The sequence below is a fragment of the Coenobita brevimanus genome, chromosome 58, assembly GCF_032717465.1.
Source record: "Coenobita brevimanus isolate Jiangsu-jjx chromosome 58, ASM3271746v2, whole genome shotgun sequence".
Classification (NCBI taxonomy): Eukaryota; Metazoa; Arthropoda; class Malacostraca; order Decapoda; family Coenobitidae; genus Coenobita; species Coenobita brevimanus.
Genome location: NC_137011.1, coordinates 25,282,671 through 25,305,760, shown reverse-complemented (window position 1 = coordinate 25,305,760; position 23,090 = coordinate 25,282,671). Strand labels below are relative to the sequence as shown.

Genomic DNA, 23,090 nt, shown 5'->3' with positions numbered 1-23,090 from the left:
ATGGGACTATTTTTATTTGTCTTGGAAATATTAAACAGGTATAACAGTATAAGTCCCGGGTAGCTACCTCCCTGTCTCGCTATCTCTCTCTCTTTCTGTTCTAAGGCTAATCTCCGTCTCGACCTCTCTCTAGGGTCGCTTGTCTCCTTCTCTCTAGCCTGTTCGGTGGCTAATCTAGGTCTGAGCTCTCTTTCCTAAATTCTGGTATAGCAGGGGTGGACTAGATCTTTGTTCACGAGAGGACTGCTGACAGCTAACTGCATCATCTCCTTACTGGCCGCTGTCGTCAGCTTTCCTCAGTGTTAAGAGTGTGTAAGCATGCTTAGCACTGCTCGATTCTCGCAGACACAACACCTTCTCATCATTTGACTTCCTGCTTCTATCTGTCTCTCTATCTATCTATTTATCTATCTATCTAGTATGATTTGCAATTATAATATGGAGACCTACCACACCTGTTCCTAGTCTGGTGTGTCCTGTTGCGCTTGTGGCTCCAGAGGGCTCCGTTCTGATTGTGAAGGATGTGGTCAACGTCAGATATGACATATCCCCAATGGGTCAGGTCTCGGTGCAGATACCTGTACTGGCCCAACATTTAGATGGTTTGAGAGGGTTCTTTCAACCCCCTCCTCACCATGGACTCCACGAACGTTAGTGCCCTGGATCCAGCGCTGGCCACGTCTCTTAATCTAGCTGTTGAGAGGATGGACACACTTCTGACCGAATCCTTGACCTGTTCAACCAGTTCCCCACCAACTCTCTTGATGCGGGTCAGAAATCTGCATTCTTCCTTCAACGTCGAGGATTATTTGACTTGGGAGGATTGATACTCAACAAGCTCTTTGGCACTGCTCAGAGATCTGATGTGTCTGCTTTAGGCAAAAACTGAATGTGATAGCTCAGGTAGTCGAATCACAGAATAAGCTTCTAATATATAAGTATGCTGAGTTTGTGAAATTTAGAACTCACCTGGACATTGTTGTTGATCATGCTAATGTACTAACAACCCGTTTCATAGTCTTGGGTCTCAGGTTGCCACTTATGAGAACTTGTTCCTTCTCACTCAATACCTTGCACAGTTAGATTCAGACATTTCCATACTACAGAGGTGGTGTTCCATAGTAATCACCTCCCTTGTCAATGCCGGGCCTGGCCGTGATGATGCAGAACCACTACCACTAGATCGTTTGAGGTCTGCTACTCAGTTTGTGCATGCTAATTTCAGTTTGACCCCGCACTCTGTGGGTAGTCACTTAGAATTTTATTACCCCTTGTTGGAAGCAACCCTCACTGACTCACAAATACTGGTTCACATTCCCTTGAAATCAGATGTAACTTATTCAGCTTACAGTGTCACTCCCTTCTCGATGCGCATCAGTGATTCATTGACCAGTCTTGTTTCCCAGTCAAACATGTTTCTTGTGGTAGATGATTATATGTCTGTTGCATTCAATAGCCAAACAGTATTGAGCCCTTGTAAGTCAAGTTATCTGCACGTTCACATTTGTCCTGCTTACTTGTTTGATCTGTTGCCATCAAAGTAAGCACCTTGTGAATTAGCCGTAGTGCGTAATCACTCAGACCTGATCCATCACATCTGTCAGTTTGAACCTGTGGGTCCTGAATGGCCGGTCTACCATGCGCACGTTGGCAGTAATCAGTTCTTCTACTTCAGAGAGCCCGCAAGTGTTACACTATTGTGTTCTCATCGTAGTAACTGTGTCATTGTGGAAGGCTATTATGTCGCTCCTGATTCATGTGAAATTCGTTCATCAGCGATTTCTACCCTTCCTAACAGGCAACATCTTGTTTTCAGGCAGTTCTACCTAGTTCTTTGGTTCCACTGACCCCGTCCTTTGATGTTCATTCTGATAATCTAACTGTGGTGTCTGAAAGTTTGAAGGTGTTGTCCTACTTGTATGACAGTGATGTCCTTATATCCTCTGTCCCATCACTCATTCACCCTCATGTGTTGTGCCCTACGATTTCCGTCCCTGTCGAGGAGTTGTTAATCATTGTCTGTGTCTTTTGTTGGTGTCTCAAGCGTCCAGAGGATCGCCTTCACGACATACGTGAGGCGTCAAGACTATAAGTGGTTCCACCACCCCCTGCCCCACGACAGGTTAGCTAGATTGTAGGAATATATTATCACAGTCCTATTTCAGTTTTGTCGGCCTGAAGACAGTCCTACTTTACGTGGCCGAGCAATGTACTAGTTGTATCCATATTTTTGCTTTCATATATCAGTATCACCTATATTTCTCATTATCTTATTTACCTGCAGAGTATATGTGTATATCATAACTTACGTCAGACTTACTTTTAGCATATCTTAAGATTCACATAGCAACATAGCACCACATAGCTTGCCTCACATGCATCAGCATCGAACATTCGATGCATTGTCAGCTTCATTCCCACGCCCCACTGTGAGCTTAGAGCCGGCAGTAATAGCCAGGGAGTGGGGATAGTAAGATGTAGTGATACAGCACTCAGACTTATACTGTGTAACCTTTGTTCGTAACTATTTTTTTTTTTTTTAATGTGACCGACTCTGGGCATAGGCTTCACGGCCTGCTTTCAAGGCCCAGTAGTCCTCCTACGTACCGTACACCTCTACATGTCACCACTTCGGTGCTAACACCCACCGTCCATACTGAATACATGCTAGGGCTGTCTCATACAGGACTGGTGTATTGGTATTAGCGGGGGTATTTTTACGACATGTCGGCGGTTCTTCTGGTAGATCAGTAAAGTCTGATATGAAGTTCAAATCCTTAAACTGTTCCCTGCCCCAGCAGAATTTGAACCCGGGTCCATTAGGACTGCAGGACATCTCTCTACCGATTGAGCCACCGCCTCCCCCAAATACTGTTGTGTATCGTCAAAGATTATTTTGCTATACCAGACTTTTTAACCTCCATATCTAATACATAGTGGAAGATTATATACAGTATAGAGTGCTATGAGTAAAGTAAGGAAGGAGAGGGAATCAAGGAAAATACCAGCCAGCGACACAGTGTGATCACGGTGAAGCCAGCTACCCCAAACATCGAGACGATGCACTATACACATTGCAACTACTCATCTCCTACAAGTGTGCCAGGCCTGATCTGTGGTGTCTGGTACAATATATATATATATATATATATATATATATATATATATAGATAGATAGATAGATAGATAGATAGATATATATAGATATATTTATACATATATACACACATTTTTAGGGTTATGACAAAAAATTATTTTCCCTAATTTGAAAACCCTGCTATGCTGGGTGATGAACTTTAATGTATAAATGACAAGTATGATGTTGGTTTTGAATTTGCCTTTAAAAAGTCTCCCACAGAAACATTTTTCACGGGGCTAAATTTGCACATTTTTTACAATTGGTGCCGTTTCATCAAAATCGATATATTTCTACTATATTTTTGTTTGCAGGGTACCTAGTGTTTATTGAGATGGCAATACCATGGCATACTTCAGATCTTGTGATTCTGTCGTGAAGAACGCGCAGAAATGGGGTGCAAGCCTACCAAAGTCAAAGTATACGAAGTGGCGTAATCTACCCATGATAGGAAGTTTGACTGTCAGAATGGCTTCATAATGTTATATATTCGGAAGGTATCATGTAGTATTAGAAGAGGATAAACTGAAGAAAAGCATGATTCAGCAAATATATGGTGAACTAATCCATTTATAGCAAAAGTTTAGTTTTTCTGCATTGAGTCAACAGGTGATTAAAGTACTGCTGAACAAACTGATCAGTGAATATGAACGCTACCAAAGAAGACCGAAAGAAGTGTTGCAAAACGCGTTGAAAAATCTTTTTGACATAACCAGAGTTGATGGGGAATGGCTTTGCCGGGAAGCTAGGGAACTGCATCATAAAGAAGGTACATCTGATGGAAAAGTTAATACACGACACATATACTTGCAGCATTATCCACAATCCATCCATCAATGAGGCAAAAACACTGTGAAACAAGTGATACTTCAATAACACAGCAAGTTGGTACATTATAATTATGAGAATGAAACTGAAGATACTACCTGAAGTGTCAACACAAGTGATACAGAGAACAGTACCAATGAAGAAGCCCCAAGTACAAGGAAGATGCCATCTTCAACATACCATGCAACGAAATTGGTAACAGGTCATTCGTTGTCAACTAATTAAGCATCTAGTGTGAGTTCAACTCTCGATAATGAAGGCATCCCGGTTTAACACCTACACTATCTGGTGAATGGCGTGGCGTTGTCAGGGCTGGAGAAAAAAGAAGGAAAAAGTCGTATCGCTATTACAAGAGAAAAACTATTGTTTGCATTTTGATGGAAAAAAGAAAATAACCACTAGAGAGTACCAGGTAGTCTATCTTCAAAGCAAAACTAGGAAGATCAGATTGGGAATCATAAAATGCAATAGTGGATCAGCTCAGGATATTTTCAATGGCCTTTAGAAAGTTCTAGATGATTATGATGCCTGGTCACGTATTGAAAATGATCATTTGTGATATAATGGCTGTAAACACAGGACATATGAATTGTGTTGTGGTTAGCGTATAGAAAAAATGGCTGAAAAGGGTTTGGACAAACCACAATATATTGGATGTCAGCATCATAGACTGGACAGGATCATGAAGCATGTTTTGGACTTATTCGTGACAAAGGTATCCTTTATGCCAAATGTGAATTACGAGTTTGATGAGGAACTGACTGAAAAGTATGTGGAACTACAAAGTTCTTTTGAAGCAGGTAAGAAAATGGAAACTGGTGAAAATCCTTGATGGAGAGAGGACTTCAAATTCCTGTATGAACTGTGCAAAGCATTCCAATTCTACAGGGAACAAGGGGCATTTCCGAAAATCAAATGGAGGAAACTACCGTCAGTACATAGCGCCCACTGGAATTCAAGGGCAATTTACACCCTAATCATGTATATTCTGCTTCCAAACTGGAGAGGCACATTGGAGATACCAGCATGCTTTATTGCCTATGGATGGGAAGAGGCGTGGTTTTCTATTCAGAAATTCAAATAGATGTCCCATAAAAAACCTACTGACCAGCATTAAAGAATTCAAGATCCCTAGCGTACTGAAGTGCCTTGAAACCCACTGGAGCAAGGAAAGATCTGTGCTGAACATACCACGGACCAACAGCATTGCTGAAAGGGCAGTAAAACTGATGGAGGAGCTGAGTGGAAAGTGCAAGAAGGACATGGTTAGATGTAAAGTTTGTGGCAACAAATAAACTGTAATTATGTAGTGTCCATCCTAAGTTTTACGAGTTTCGTGTTTTTTGCAAAACAATTTGACTTGATGTGGGGGATCTTTTGATGGAATTAAGCGAATTGACTAATACATTTGTAACATATTATGTACCAAAATGCTTATCGATTCCCGCTGCAGGTTAGTTATTATTTTTCTAGTCATAACCCTAACATTATATATATATATATATATATATATATATATATATATATATATATATATATATATGAGAAACACATTGCACATGGGTATGTGGAAAGTTTTTAACGCTCTGGCCGTCAATCGAACTCGGGACATCTAGGCAGGAAACAGGCACCATATGGTTCTTCCGTGACTTGATAAAACCCTAGACACCTGAATTCTACGAAAAATTAGGTAAATCCGTTATGGGAGGATATTTCTCAAACCCAACCCACATGATGACACATATTCCAGTCATTTTTAATTGCTTATCCCAATGGCACTCGGCAAGCTACCTCGTAGTTTTAATCTATCCCAGTCAGTACACAAGCATCTTCTCAATTGCTGAAGAAACACACAGTATACGTGCATACATACGGAAGAATGCCTGGCTGCTATTTACGGGTCACGGGTACGATTCCCGACTAGAAATTTATAAATTTTCATATATATATATATATATATATATATATATATATATATATACAGAGAGAGAGAGAGAGAGAGAGAGAGATGATATGTAGATAGATAGAATTAAAGATATATATATATATATATATATATATATATATATATATATATATATATATATATATATTATACTTATATAGCTATATCTATATCTATCTATCTGTCTATCTAGAGAGAGAGAGAGAGGTGAAACCCAAAGGTTCCAGTAATTTGAATAGAGGGAGCCAACCATTTGCAGTTTTTCCTTCTGCTGCTAGGAGGAGTCAACAGCACCCCTTGTGCATCAGTGTGGGTCCAGCCCTGTCAATGAGCGGACGTGTTGTTGAGCTATGCTTACTATCGTAACGTGGTGTGTAGGTGGTTTGGCAGTTTTGCAATGGCGGACCAATTGCGCAGCAATGTGAAATCAATGTTGAATTTTATTTTTTTTTTCGATATCCAAAGGATTGTTAACAAGGAATTCGCCTCACACGGTTAGTCTGTCAGTGGAAAGTTTTGCAGCGTCTGAGGTAGAACATCCGCCACAAACATCCAGAACAATGGAAGAACAAGGACTGGATCCTGCATCATGACAACGCCCCCACCCACACATCAATTGTTGTCCGGTAATTCCTGGCTACCACTATCAAGGTAGTCATTCCCCACCCACCCTATTCGCCTGACCTTGCCCCCTGTGACTTATTTCTGTTTCCCAAGCTGAAATTACGACTGAAAAGGCGTCGATTTGACTCGTCTGAGGAGATCCAGACAGTATCGCAGGAGGTGTTAAGACCATCACAACTGAAGCCTTCCAGGGATGCATGGACTCGTGGAAAAAATGCTGGAACCACTGTATACATGCACAAGCGGACTACTTCGAAGGCGACAGTGAGAACTAGAGGGTGAGGTAACTTATTTTCCTGCAATATATATATATATATATATATATATATATGACTGCCATTTCTGCGTTAGGCCACCCCCATGCCAGAAGGCCATCAGGATGGTTAGTTGTGCTACACTTGTTTGAACAAATGAGAGCTGCTTCCATAGCCCTCTTTACACGTTAGTTAATCCCTTGTGTACTATTTGTGCCTCCTCGCAGTTAGGCAAGTGGTTATACTCACCAATGTGAACAAATTAAGCATTTTATGTTCTGTGACAACTTACATCGTTCTTATGTTCCTAGACCGGGTAGACCCTCTTATTAAGGCCCTGGGAGGATTTTTTTTTAATGGAAGGAAAAAGGAACCAAAGTTCATGAGCCCATAAACCATTCCTTGAATTAGAAAACAAAAACAATACAACAGAGAGACAAAATCAAGATCCGTTAATTTCGAGATGCCTGGACACACCGCGTTTGAAAGACTGATGATCATAGGAAGTACGAAATACAAACTAGGGGAGACAGTTCCAGTGCTGATCTCTTGCCTAAATAAAGGATTGGGGTAACGATTAACTCTTACATTATAGAGTCAGGATGAGAGTTTGTTGCTAGATGGGTGATACACGCTTGTGGAGGTGGAGAGATGCAAGCAGACCGTTCAGAGAGCAGTGACCATTGAAGAAGCGGTAGATGAGAGATAATGAAGCGAAGAGACAGAGGCTGAAGGGAACCAGTAAAAGGAGGAGAGTTAATGAGACGAAAAGTCTTTGACTCCACCCTAGTGACAAGAGCAGTATGTGGGGAGCCTCCCCACACATGAGAGTTGTACTCTACACATGGGTGTATAAAGTCAACAACTGTGGAGGGATAAAGAAGGTATGGAGTCGGCTGAACTCACCTATTCTCTAGGAAGCAGATTTTTGAGGTGTAAAATAATGTTTCCAATATAAATCCCGAGAGAATGAAACCCCAAGTATGTTTAAGGATGATGCAGGATTAATCTGGATGTTAAAAACCTCCGACAAGCTCATTGCCTCATACGAGGCGAAATGCAGGTTACCCCTGGCCACGCTGATCACTCATATGACACGAGGAATCTCAGTGCCATAATTTCAAGTACGAGAAAGCGTCAGTGGTACCATGGGAACATTGACTCTCCCACTACACCATCAGAGCTATTGCCAAACACTGCCATACCGCAGTTGCCAAATACCGCAACTTGTTTGTAGCCCAGCAATGATGGATTAATTTTCGTCTGCCTGTCATGGTGCTGGCAATTTATCGCCAGCTGGACACCCACCTAGGAGGCATAAATAACACAAAGACGAGAGTGATGAAGAGTTCAAACTGAGAAACACTTGATCTAATGAATAAAGTCAATATTAAAATAAAAAGTCTGAAAAAATGACTTACATAAGGTAATTGGGTTGCTAAGAATTAGTGCAGCGGGGACTGAATATTAATGGGTACTCTTATGGAAGATTTTGTTGGGTTGAAAAGTGTAAGAATTGAGTCTTTGGTGTATCACAAACAAAATTACCTTTACCCCAGTCAGAGATACCAGCCAAGTCAGACATGAGGTCTGCCATAGTCTCATCCCTTGTCTGTTTAGGCAACTGCTGAGATGGACATTGCAGGAACCAGATGGAAAGTTAAGGGTGGAGTCATCAGGTTATGCATCGACAGAGATAGATGTATAGCTTAGAAGGTCATTGATGAATAATAGGAAGGGTTGGTGATAGGACAGAGCCTTGAGGAACACCACTGTCGATAGATCTAGGAGACGAACGCTAGCCATCTACAGCAGCAGCTATAGAAGGACCAGAAAGAAAGCTATAAATGGAGGCACAGGTAGAAGGATAGAGGCCGTAAGATGGGAGTTTGGAAATTAAAGATTTATGCCAGACTCGATTAAAAGCCTTTGAGATGTCAAGTGCAATGCAAAGCTTTCATCAAAGTCCCGAAAGGAGGATGACTAGGAGTCTGAAAGGTAGGTGAGAAGTTTACCATTGGAGCAACCCTGATGGAAACCATACTGATGGTCAGAAAGAATGTTGTGATAGGAAATATGTTTTAACGTTTTTCTGTTAAGAATAGACTCGAAAACTTTTGAGACACAGGACGTTAAAGCAATTGGGCAATAGTTTGGCAATAGTTAGACGGTTGGGAATGGTCACCCTTCTTTGGGACTGGCCGAATGAGAGCAAACTTCCAGGAAGAAGGAAAGGTTGATGGACAAAGGTGAAAGAGTTTACCTAGGCAGGGTGTAAACACAGAAGCAAAGTTCTTGAGAACAACAGGAGGGACCCCATCAGGCCCATACGCCCTGATAGTACTGAGGATGGCAGAAAATACTTCAGTTGAAGAAATGTTAATGTCAGCCATGAGGAAGTCAGAGGAAGGAAGCAATGGAGGAACATTACCGGAATCATCAAAGGAAGAATTGCAGGAGAAAGTTTGAGTGAAGAGTTCCACTTTATCAGTAGAAGAAACAGCTACAGGCCCATAAGAGTAGAAAAGAGAAGAGGAGGATGATGAGGTAAAGTTGTTAGTGAGCTTTTGGCAAGGTGTCAGAAGGAGCGGGAAGAATTCGAGTTGGAGAGCTGAGATCATTTAGTACAGATGAAATTATTTTTAACAGAGAGAAGAAGAGACTTAGGATAATTCCGAGCATAAACACACAAAAAATGTGATTTAGGGGTGGGTTGGCTCCAGTACCATTTACATCCCGTCTCCTTGTTGTGGATTGCATTAAAACAAGTTTGATTAAATGAAGGCTTTTTTTGCATTAGTCAGAGGATATGAGAAAGGAATGTATGCTTCCATATCTGAACAAATAACCTATGTAATGCGCATGGCTCACACAGATCGCTTCCGGCCAAGGAAACAATAATCATTCCAGGGAAAATCAAAGAAGTACTGCCCGAGGGCATCCCAATAAGTAACTCCGAAGTGCCACAACCGACATATCTTTTGATGGTCCACAGGCAGTACTGGAACGATGGACAGGTTTAGGTAAGAAGATTGTGATTGGAGAAACCCAACAGAAAGCAAAGAATAACAGCATAAGCAGAAGGATTAGTTGTAAGGAAGAGGTTAGTTATGCTGGAACTCTCTCCAAGGCGGTCAGGGATACGGGTGGGGTGCTGTACAAGTTCTATCTATCTATCTATTGCCAGACGCCTCAATCCCGTTTGGGGTAGCCACAAACAAATCGCCTCCAAGTCGCCCTGTCCCCCGCCATTTCACTGCCCTTCTCCCAACTCACACCTCCCTCTCTCATATACCTCTCCACCCCATCCCTCCATCTCATCCTCGGCCTCCCCCTCCCTCTTCCCCCCTCCACCTCACTCACATACACTCTCTTCGTCAGTCTTTCACCCTCCATCCTCTCCACATGGCCAAACCACCTCAGTGTGTACAAGTTACACTAGGTTATTGTAGATAGAAAAGATGTAGGATTGTTCACCAGGTGGATCAGTGAAAGGAGAGGAGAGCCAAAGGTGGTGTCAACATTGATATCTCCTAGAATGGAGATTTCAGAGAAAGACGAAACGGATAGGGTGTGTTCCACTGCAGAAGTAAGATTCTTGAAAAAATTTTCATAGTAGAATTAGGGGAAACGTAAATAGCACAAATATATGTAGTCAGATAAAAACAGGAAAGTCAAAGCCAGAGAGCAGAGAATTCAGAAGAAATGAGTTCAGGAACACGAGTGCAACATAATTTGTTGTGTGCATATACACGATAACCAACTTTGGCTTTTAAATGAGTATAGAGAAAGTAGGATGATACAGAAAAGGGTTTCCTATCAGTTGCCTTAGACAACTGTCTCAGTTAAGGAAAGAAGGTGAGGTTTAGAGGAGGAGAGGTGGTGCTCAACAGAGAGAAAGTTGGAGGAAAAGCCGCAAATGTTGCAGAAATAAGGAAATGAGTCAGGCAGTTCATTAAGTGTTCACCGGGAGACGGGTAGATGGTGTGGGCATTTATCGTCCCCACTTCTGGGAACTCCGAGGCTTGGTTATCAGACGCATTATTATTATTATTTTTTTTAAGGAAGTGTAGTGTGTAATGTGTATGTAGTTTGGTGTTGATAGTTAGAGAAACCTGTACTGGAGAGCATGATGGCCTACTCTCTGTGTTACTGAAACACTGAAAGAGTACAGCAAAGGCGAATTGTCAGGATCTAGTCCCAAGGGCTGATAAAACGGGAGCTCTAGCTCTCGCCGTCATCAGCTTTCCATCCACCTTGGGAGTACTGCCCTAATCGGCTGGATTCACAATAATATTCGGAAGAAGTTTCTACAAGGTACTATAGCGGCCAGGAGTTGTTAGCCACCCTCGTCCAGCCAACCCGTGTATGTGGCATCGTCGCATTTACGAGCACAGAAGTTGCCTTCGATGCATTTCTGTTGAAAAATATCCCTTCAGCTTTGGGCTTGTACTAATTAATAAAGCAATAGTATTATTTAGTTTGACGGTTTGACTCTGATTACACGAATATATCATATTGATCATTAAATAACTTTTTCTCGTATAGAGCCAAGCAAATGACAAATGTGTATATTTGGTTGTACTCCACGACTTCCTTTAGCTTTGAACCAACGAACACAGAGTGAACAAGTTCGAAGCATTCATTTGTTACCAGGAGAGAGAGAGAGAGAGAGAGAGAGAGAGAGAGAGAGAGAGAGAGAGAGTGGGTGCCTGTGAATTTTTGAGGAATGAGGTGGAAAAATGAGATGCTTAACACAGTTAAACAGGTATTTCTCCTTTCGTTTCAGCTGGCTTTCTATCCTAAATGACTAAATGAAGGTAAATTATGAAATATAATAACTGGATGACGAAGTGGTAATAGGGTCTGGCTAATGGTTGTTTGGTCCAAGGTGTGCAGTGGTAAGCCTAATTCCAGGCAACGATCGCTGTTAAAAGTTGGATATTTTAAGTCCCATTTATTTTAAATATCTCCATGTATGTTTACAGTACGTGTATGCCCCCATGGACCTATTATCACCCCATGAATGTTTTTATCAATGGACATTTTCACCACTCGGAACAGTCCCCTATTTTCCTTAATGATTTTTTTTTTTTTTTTCAAAGACGCCTACTTTTCTACGTAAACCTATTTTCCCATGAACTAATTTTCTCCATTGATGTATTTTCTCCCCACGGACCAATTCTTCCGTCGACCTTGAGTCTCTCCATGGATGCAGGTTTCCTACGTGGACGTATACCCATGGACATATTTATCACAATGAACCAATTTTCCCCATAATCCTGTTATCCAACGTAGTTATATCACCCACTGATGCGTGCAGTTGAAACACAGGTCTCTTAACCAACAGACGTATTGTACTATGGACCTGTTGTGACCCACTGGATATATATACCTACTTCAGCATGATTCCAGAGTATTATCCCCTGTGGACCAATTTCCCGCACACTGATCTATTCCCAACTCGGACGTATTCACTCAAGTGACCTAATCCCAGAGGCCTTTTTTCCCACAATCTGTCCATCCACCTACACACCCACTCATCCACGCACATACCCACACCTTACTCAGTATATATATTATGTATCAAAAGTCTGTCTATCTATCTATATACCTTGGCTGCTTCCCCCAAGGAAAGGGAGGTAGCCGAGACAGGACGACACACTCCACATTTACTCATCCATTCAAATACATTCATTCGCATCATAGCCCCAAAGGGGAGAAGGGACAGAACCTCACCACACCACACCGCACAAGGGTCAGCTGCGCAGTGCAATCAGTGACATCCGCAGCAGGGCCCAACAGCAGCAATGGTTTACCCCTGCCACATCATAATAGACCCATCCCCTTACCCGCACCTGACATGACTAGCTGATCAGACCAAATGCGGGAGAATATCCCCTCAGGGCTGCATCATCATTTATTCATTCACAATTTCTCCATTTATTTCTGTCACGCACAGCCACTCTTCCTTGCTCAACAGACATCCCTCTCGCATCCAGCACTCACTTCACAGTGTCCATCTATCCTATTCGTGGTCTCCCTCTTGGCCTTACACTTCTAACATCAGATCTAGTTATCTTTTTCATCAATCTCTCATTATCCATTCTCTCCCTATGCCTAAACCATCGCAACACCCTCTGCTCAACTTTACCAGCCATCTCCTGAACAACTCCAGTTCTTCTTTGCACTTCATCATTTCGCATTTGATCCATACGCGTCACTCCACACATACTCCTCAGACACCTCATCTCCATTACATTCAAACTTTTCCTCTCTGCTACACCCATATTCCATGTTTCAGCCCCATATAATGCGGTCGGTACCACAACACCCTCATAAAGCCTTCTCTTTACATTCATTCTAAGCGAACGACATTTACACACTTTTTTCATTCCTCCCAGCACCTTACCTACTGCATTCATTCTAATTTTCACTTCTGCATCTGTTCTTCCATCCACAGCAACATGTGACCCTAAATATTTAAAACACTCTACCTCCTCAAGCAACTCACCATTCAAAACTATATTCATCCCCCTACCATCTACCAATCTCGTACACTTCATCACTTTACGCTTATTCTCATTTACTTTCAGTTTCCTCCTTTCACACACCCTTCCAAACTCCTCTACCAACTGTCTCAATCTCTCCTCTGAATCAGCCACCAGTGCAGTATCATCTGCAAACAGCAGCTGCTTCAGATTCCACTCTCCACCATCAACATTCACCAGACTCAGACCTCCACCAAAAACTCTTGCATTCACCTCCCTTACAACACCATCCATATAAATATTAAACAATCAAGGAGACATGACACATCCCTGTCGCAGCCCCACTCTCACGAGAAACCAATCACTCACAGCATTTCACATTCTTACACATGCTCTACTATTTTCATAAAAACCTTTCACCCCTTTTAGTAACCTACCATCAAGTCCATACAATCTTAAAACAGTCCACAAAGCCTCCCTATCAATTCTATCATACATTTCTCTAAATCCATGAATGCCCAAAACACATCCTTGCCTTTTGCTAAATATTTTTCACACATTTGTCTCACAGCGAACACCTGATCCATGCATCCCCTCCCTCTCCAAAAGCCACACTGATCATCACCAATCACTCCCTCTGTACCCTTTCTAACTCTCATAATTAACACTCTACCATACACCTTACCTACAACACTTAACAGACTTATACCCCTAAAGCTAGTACATTCATACTTATCACCCTTGCCAATACAACGGTACCACACAAGCACTTCCCCAATCAATTGGCACCATACGTTTCCCAAAGCACACATTCAACAGTCTTACTAACCAGTCAAGAAGAGTCACTCCGTCACCCTTCAGGCACACCCATCCATACCTGCAGCTTTCCCTGTTTTCATCTCCTTTACTGCCTTCTCCACTTCCTCCTTCGTGATCAAAGAATCATTAAATGCTCCCAACACATTTATTCCTTGCACCCTTCCATCCGCCACAATCTCAGCCACCCTTTCCTCCTCTACATTCAACAATCTTTCAAAATACTCTCCTCATCTCTTCCTTACTGCATCCATCTCAATTAACATCCTTCCATCCTCTGCTTTTACTCACTCTTCCTTCCCAGACTCTCCCTTTCGCACCCTTTTAACCTCCTTCCAGAACATTTTCTTATTCTGTTGAAAATTCTCAGTCAGTCACCTACCCAACCTCTCATCTGATGCCACTTCAACATCACGCAGAGCCTTCCTCGCCCTATTCCTCTTTTCCTTATACCTCTCATATGACACCTCATCCTTCCTTTTCAGCCACACTTCATGTGCACGTCTCATCTCAGCCGCAGCCATACTTACTTCCTCGCACCACCATTCACTTCCTTTTCTTACATCTCCACCCACACGTCTCACATCACTCACCTTCTCTGCATGCCCCACCACAGCACTCTTAAACAACTGCCATTCCTCCTCCACACTGCCATTTTCCTGATCTTTCATTGCATTCCATTCATCTTTCAATTTCTCCTGATACTCAATCATTTTCTCTCTTTTATCCAACACACTCACTTTCAAAACCTCCCTGCCACACCTAACCCTCCTAGCTCTCACCCATCTCTTACCTACTCTTAACTTTCCCTCCACCAGGTAGTGGTCAGACATACCTCTCAAGAGTATGACGACATAAACCCGTCTTTTGCCTTGTCCTACAGGTAGCCCCACCACCCACCCAACTTAATGCACGAACCCCACTCCACCCCACTTAACCAGCCCAACAACCCCTTCCCTCCCCCTTGCCCACCCATTCCACCTAATCCGCTGGTGAAACCACCAGCCTACACTAACCAACCCACCCACCCAGTCACCAACCTACCAACCCGCATACCATGCCCCAAAAGTCAGATAACTCGCAATTCAACACACACACACACACACACACACACACACACACACACACACACACACACACACACACACACACACACAGAGGAGGGGTGGATTTCCTTACACGAAGGATGAGTCTCACCGCTTAACTCAGTCTGTTGGTAGAAAATAGTACTCTTTACAGGGAGGTTGCCAGGCCGTAGATAATGGGCTTCATTTCGGCTACATACACATGATTTTATGCGTTACGAGTAAATAACGTGCTCGAGGTAAACAAGGAATTATTCCTTTGGCCGATGACGAAGGCGTTTATTTATCTCAGGTTACCGTCTCGTCGGACAGAATGAAAAATGGGTTTTATTCTGGGTAACGACAGTTCTATCTATCTGTCTATCTATTGCCAGACGCCATTATCTTTGTCAAATTATTAGGCCGGCCCCGTAATTTCTGTTAAATACCTTACGTTCGCATTTTTTTTTCTCTCTTTCTCTCTCTCTGGTGGTTGGCATCTGGAGATCTTTGGCAAACGCATGAGTATTTTTCTCATTAACTGGATATCCCTCTTTAGACAGAGAGGCAAATTACTTTCTTAAGCACAGGTTTTTGTTAAATCAACAGCATTTATCTCCTGATTCATTATTCCTCTGATAGCAATCCTTAAAGAAAAAAAAATGACCCCTTATCACAAAGCAAGGCAAGTTCTAGTGACTGATGGAAGAAATATTCACACTGTGGCCTGTTTTCAATGGAGTATAGGAATCCAGGGTTTCTCATCCCTTGCATTTCTCTGCGCCAATTTGCCTCCACCTCATTTCTCCAAAATTCACTGGCGACAACCATACACGCTCTCTCTCTCTCTCTCTCTCTCTCTCTCTCTGGATAACAAATGAATGCTACGAACTTGTTCACTCTTTGTGTTCACTGGTTCATATCTACAGTATAAGAAGTCGTGGAGTGAAATCAAAGAAACATGTCACTTGCTTGGTATTGTATGTGAAAAAAAATAGTTACTAAATAATAAATGGGATATATTCATGTAGAGTCAAACCTTCAGAATAAATATTACTACTGCTTTATCCATTACTACAAACCCAAAGCTGAAGGGATATTTTTCGACAGAAATGCATCGAAGGCTACTTCTGTGCTCGTGAATGCGACACTGCCATATACACGGGTTGGCTGGACGAGTGTGGCTAACAACTACTGGCCGTAATAGTACAGTATTATATAGACCACACTATTTTTGATGTTATTCCTCTCCTTGTTTCTCATCTTCACGACCTTACATATCTTCTTCCCTGATAATGTTGCGATGCTTATCCAGTTCGTTTTAAGAATTTCTCCAAACATGCTGACTCTGCGGAGTTTGGGACAGCTACGCGAGCCTCGTCCGTTCCAGCTTGCTATAATTGCTTCTGTTCTTTATGTTTATAGCTTTCTTTTTTCAACCTTATTAACAACCCCACTGGATATCTTAACTCTGAATCTTTCAGTGATTTATTGATATCCTTCTTCCAGAAACTCACTGCTGCATATTCTTAACGCTTTATGAAAAAATCCGAATACAACACCTGGCTTTGTTTTCAGACTGTGTGCTGATAGAAAATGGATGAAATCACCCTTGTTTGTGGTTTTGCGGTATACTGAGAAACCTACTTACTGTTCTTTCCTCCATATCAGTGTATCCAGAAATGGTAATCTATTCACTTCTTCCTTCACTGTATACCGTATGTGAGTACTGACATTAACATTCTCAGTTTATTCTCGATGTTTGTTTTTAAAGAGACTCTTACTAGGACATCATCCACGTACCTATACCATTCATAGTTCCTGCCAGTAAAACTCTGTTAGTGGTCTTGCTTCATTGTTTCCATGATCAGACACGTCATGACTGCACTGAGGACTCAACCCAAAGCTAGACCCCTATGTTGCATGTACTCCTCCCCGTTGAAAACAAACGCGCCGAACTTAACACACAACGATACGAGTTTCAGGAAATCACATTTTGGGACCTCTTCCGAGACTCCATCCAACGTTCTGCTAACAGCATGTATGGCTCCTTCCGCTGGGGGAGGAGTACATGCAACATAGGGGTCTAACCATGGGCTCACCCCTCAATGCAGTCATGGCGTATCTGTATATGGAAACCATGGAGCAAGACCACTACTATAACTTCTTTGGCATTAACTGTGAATGGTATAGGTAGGTGGATGATATCCTGGTAATAGTCCCTGAGAAAACAAACATCGAAAATAATCTGAGAATATTAAATAATGTCAGTACTCACATTCAGGTTACACTGGAGGAGGAAGTGAACAGGAGATTACAATTTCTGGATACACTGAAATGGAGGAAAGAACAGGGAGTAAGAGTCTCAGTATACTGCAAACCCACAAACAAGGGAGATTTCATCCATTTTCTATCAGCACACAGTCTGAATACAAAGTCAGGTGTTGTCTTCGGATTTTTTCATAAAGCGTTAAGAATATGCAGCAGTGAGTTTCTGAAAGAGGGATTTCAATATATCATTGACAGATTCACAGAGTTAAGTTATTCAGTCGGGTTGCTAATTTGGTTGAAAAACAAAGGAATAAACATAAAGAACAGATGCTAGGATAGCATGTTGGAAAGGACGAGACACCTATAGCAGTCACAAACTCCACAGAATCAGCATGTCCGGAGAAATTCTTCACAGGAACTGGGATAAGGATCGCAACATCATCAGGAAATAAGATAGGTGATGTCGTGAGGATGAGAAACAATAATAGGAATAATATGGAGAAAAGTGTGGACTCTTTAATACCTTGTAGAAACTGTTCTTTTGCATACTATGGTGAATCTTCACGGGGCCTTAGTCACATGTTATATGAAAATGAGAATTTATATGAAAATGAGAACGAATTAAGGTGTCACAGAACATCAAGGTCTTTAGTTGTTCACATTGATGAGTAAAATCACTTGCCCAATTGAGAGGAGGTGCAAATAATAAGCAAGGGTACCACAAGTAACCATCGTGACAGCCTTCTGTGCTGGGCGAGGCCGACCGCGAAATTGCAGTCAGGAAAAGCGGCGATGTCTGGTCAGGTTATGGGGGACGTAGACAGCCAGCAAGAGGGGGTGATCCTAAGCATTTCATCTTTGACGAAGGCCTCTGGTCGAAACGTTAGAGAATAAACTCCATCCTCTAACCTGTGTTTTCCCTAACCTCCCTGTAGAATCCATTGATTATATATATATATATATATATATATATATATATATATATATATATATATATATATATATATATATATATATATATATATATATATATATATATATATATATATATATATATATATATATATATATATATATATATATATATATATATATATATATATATATATATATATACATTACTGAATGCGTTAAATAAAAACAAGCTGAACGGAAATGAGAGATAGTGTCATTCCATCAGTGACATGGAATTTCATCTACAGTACAAAACTTATATCAGTAAATCAAAACTCCTTTTATGATGTAGTCTCCTGAACTATCATGGACTCGGTTGATTCAATATCCAGGGTGCATGCAATTTACCACTAGGTGAGCAGAATTTTACTGCCTCTAAAATAAATATAACAAAATGATATAGTTTATATATAGATAAATTTATATCTATTTAAATGTGTATATATCCCTTCGGGGATACCTGGGGTAAGACCATTTTTTTTTATATCCCTATTTACATGTAAGATCAGTTTCTTTTGTATTCTTCGTACTTTCCATCTCTTCCCACCACAATTTGGAATCGATGTATCATGTATAGTCTACTCAGGAAATGTTTCCCTTGGGAATCCAAATCCATGCCCCATGATTCATTGTCGTCAGATACTCATTCAATTCTTCGTCATAACGAGGTCGTCATCCTAGTCTCGCCCCAAACTTTTACGGTGTCTTACTTCCTACTCGCGAAGGTGGAGGTGTCGGAGGCGATGCTGGGGTGATGGGTGGCAGCGGTGGAATTCACGCCATGGTTTTGGGTGATGGTTGAAAAGCCGGATGCCCCTCCTGACACTGACTTTCAACCCTCCTCATTATTTTTTTTAGCATGGACCTTGCACCGAGTTGGAGTGGTTTGCTCCTCCCTTCCCTAGACAGTCTTGTTATTCCAGTAAGGTTTTGTGGACACCTTGTGTATTTCCGAGTTCTTTAACCTATACAAACACTTATCACAGACCGTCTTCTCCCTGCAGCTCCTGTCGAAGATAAACAATGACCGCAGGCATCTTACTTCTGCTAGTATTTAATGATGTTCTTATCTCTGCTGACGCTACAAAAATTGGACCATCAAAAAATGGCAAGTGAAGAAGTGAGTTTGTGTTCTGTGTTTTTATTTTTTATTTATTTTTTATTTTTTGAAAAATCGTGAATGCTTTGGTTATTAACAACATATGACTTTTCTTTTTCACAGATTTTGTCCAGCAATGTTTTCTTTTTCATTGATATTGTCACGTAAATTATTTAATATGTTTGTTCTTATTACAGGTGAAGTTCAAATGATTACAGCAACCATGGAAGCACTAAATACTTTACTTGAAGTGGCTCCACTGGAAAAGGATTCCCTTATTATCATCAAAGACACCTGCTTTTTCGTAAGTATATAAAAGACTTGTTACAAAGCCTACAGTTAAAACAAATTTCTGTCCATCCACCGTACGTGGGTCATTAACACAGACAACGACTATGAGCAGATATTTGAGAAGAAAAGTTCCATGGCTTTCAACTCCTTTCTTCGGAAAGCTGATTGCAACTCATATATGGCAATAATGAATGCAGTATAATTACAACACAGGTTAAGTTCTTTATTTCTATATGACATACTTTTAACGTTATAATTGCAGAAATTTATGTCAATCGTCAGTAACAGTTACAGTAAAGACCTAAGGCAGTTGCTCATTGGATTTGCTGATTTGCTACAAAACTGCTCCTGTTGTTCACCTAGTTCCTATTAGAATTTGCTGTATGGCTTTTAGGGTTGTATAGATTCATTATAGCCATGCATTTCTGTACTCGCTAAACTAGGGGTTCTCGACCTTTTTCCCACCAAGTACTCCCTGTGAGTTACCAGACCATCAGCCTGAACCCCCATTAATCTGTCACTGCAAACAGAATGGTAATATGTAAAGACTAGTTCAGTAGATAATGTTACTACAATGGATATTGTCAATGGGTGAAACATTAATGGCTTTTTATAAGCAGTTAAGCATTAACATCATAGTCTATGTACAGTACAACGATGCTACACACAGGAGTGACACTGTGCTAACTTTATGAAGAAAATAAACATAAACTCTAATTCAGTGCAGAATGGCACTGTACCAGCTATTGTAAGACGATAAATTATAATTACTTCATTTGGCAAGTAAGCATCAACACCATGTTTTAAATATGGAGACCAGTATTATACTTCATTATGAAGGTTGTGCCTGTTTAGTGAAAATAAGTTTCTCAGTTCAAGATGCAGTATTAGACAGGCAAACTTGAAGGTCATGCTCCGTATTATGTCGTGCCCAGAGTTAAGATCTAATGCTGAACTGCGATGAAATTCCATGCTCACGAAGGTAAATACTCATGAACATAATCAAAGCCCTCAAAACATCAGCTACATAAGTGTAAAGCTTACTCAGAGCTGAATTTGGTCAGGGGAAATGTTTCAAATGCATCTTTTGCAACAGAGTCGTTCATCAATCTTAAGAATTCTTCTTGCATGTTATCTGGAACAAGGTGCACATGAACAATGAATGGGCGTCTATTCAATTTTGATTCCAATTCGCTCAGTTCGGGGAAACAGGACTACAAATCCATCATCAAGGAGGAAGAAAGACGTGTTTGCACAATATGCACTATTTCTAGTTTTTCAGTGCCACTGCATTTATCAAGTTCCTCAATAAGGTATTTAAACATTGTAAAATTTTCATATTTGATCATTCCTTCCAACAGCTTCAGGTTCATGTTGGATGATCTAGTCTTGTCCCTGAAATCATTCACTGTGGTTAATTGACCTTGGAGGGATAAGTTTGGTGAATTTAGACGTAAGAGTAGGTCCATCAAGTAGGCCAGCTTCTGGAAACACTGATTTGTCTGACAAGTTCTTGGTGAACTCAAACGACTGTCCTGTTGTTATGTCTTGAGAATTTCGAAAGTTCCACCTTCAGTGACACTACTTTTGATACCACATCGAACGTCGGTGTGAAAGAGTACCACTTCTTTATCTTCTACAAACTCTTGGCACAGCAGTAGAAGAACCGTGCATTTAGAGCACTTGACATTATGATAATGTACCATGTCCACAACATCAGGTACTAATCTTAACTGAAGTTGGAGAGTTTTAGATGCCAGATCATGTCTTTGAAGCAAGTTGCGAAGATGATTTGTTTCAAGATTCGCCTCATTCACTCTTCCTCAAAATCCTGATCAACGGCCAAGCATTGCTGGTACTCCATCAATTGTGCAGATGCATTTATTATTTCGAGAAAGTTCTCCAGCCTTAAACAAAAATGAGACTTCATGGAAAATGTCTTTACTTAATGTAGTCGACTCCAACACAAGACAGACCAAGAGATCCTCCTTGAAACCATCATCACTATTGTATCACATTAATACCAAGAGCTGGGCAAAAGCATCGACGTCAGTCGACTCACTGAGCTGGATTGGAACTTTGCCTAAAGATGTTCCGTTTATTTCATCAGTCACTTCTTGTTTTATATCAGACATATCTAATATTCGTCGATGAACAGTATCGTTTGAGAGGAGTTACCTTTTACTATCATCCAATCCAATTACACAGTGACATGTATCTTTACAACGAAGGACAATACGCTTCTCTGCAATGCTGTGAGGATATTTTTACTGGTGCAGATCTCGGTGATACAATGTACGATGAACATAACCCAGATTCATTTTGTTGATTGAACTATCCTGAATGATCAAAACATGCTTGCTTCAGTCCATCTTCCTTGTGCTTCAAGAAGGCAGCAGCATTCTTACATCTCAGATTTGGATGGCAACTATTGAAATATCGCTTGAGAAAACTTGGTTTCATGCACTCCAGTGATAAACTTTGTGGCATATAACACACTACAGAAATTCATACCCACTTTTGACGATAGTAGTGATACCATACTGAACCCTTCATCATACTGACGTTCCTTCGCTGATGAGGCCATAACGGAATCTGAAATTGTAATAAAAAATGATTATTTAACCAAAGTCACACATAAAGTCACTGACACTGAGAAGCAGTTATTGAATTGCTCCCTTGGCCCACGAATCCCTTGTTACAAAAACAAGAATCACAAGAAGTATCTTGAACATAAGTACTATATCATATTATCATTTTTTTGAGTGGGGGTGGAATTTCATTTGACCACTTTGTTATAATCTACCATATATATATATATATATATATATATATATATATATATATATATATATATATATATATATATATATATATATTTAGATCAGATGAAAGCGTCCACGGGGTGGAATGCTGAATCGTGCCAGAAGGCTAAAGGAAGAACTGCAGATATTTAATCACATTATAATGCTTGCCCTTTGGCCTTCAGGCATGACTCATCATTCCAGCCCGTGGACGCCTTCATTTAATCACTCTCTCTCTCTCTCTCTATGTAATTATATATTAGATCGGTCGAAAAATCCAACTTCTGATTTTCAAATTGTAATACCAAAGAAAACTTGATCCATACTAAAAGTATCATGTATGCAAAATATTGGTGTAATCTATGTTCATATAGAGGTGGCGTCTGCCTCGTCAATATCTCGCCATTAGCAGAATCTGGCGCATCATTGCCGTCGTAGGAGTCTTACAGGTCAGACCTTGTATTTCGTGTTTTTTTATAATCATCTCTTCTTTGTTCTCATATTATATTTTTG

At 40.8% G+C, this 23,090-nt stretch overlaps 1 protein-coding gene across 1 annotated transcript in view; it reads left to right on the top strand.

The window, feature by feature from the left end:
* The first annotated feature begins 635 nt into the window (after positions 1 to 635).
* The window catches only part of LOC145402695 (uncharacterized), a 79,800-nt gene continuing 57,345 nt past the window's right edge, over positions 636 to 23,090 (top strand). Inside the window, exon 1 of the mRNA XM_080274667.1 lies at positions 636 to 770. Coding sequence (XP_080130793.1) covers positions 636 to 770 — 135 coding nt within the window. The remainder of the gene's footprint in view (positions 771 to 23,090) is intronic.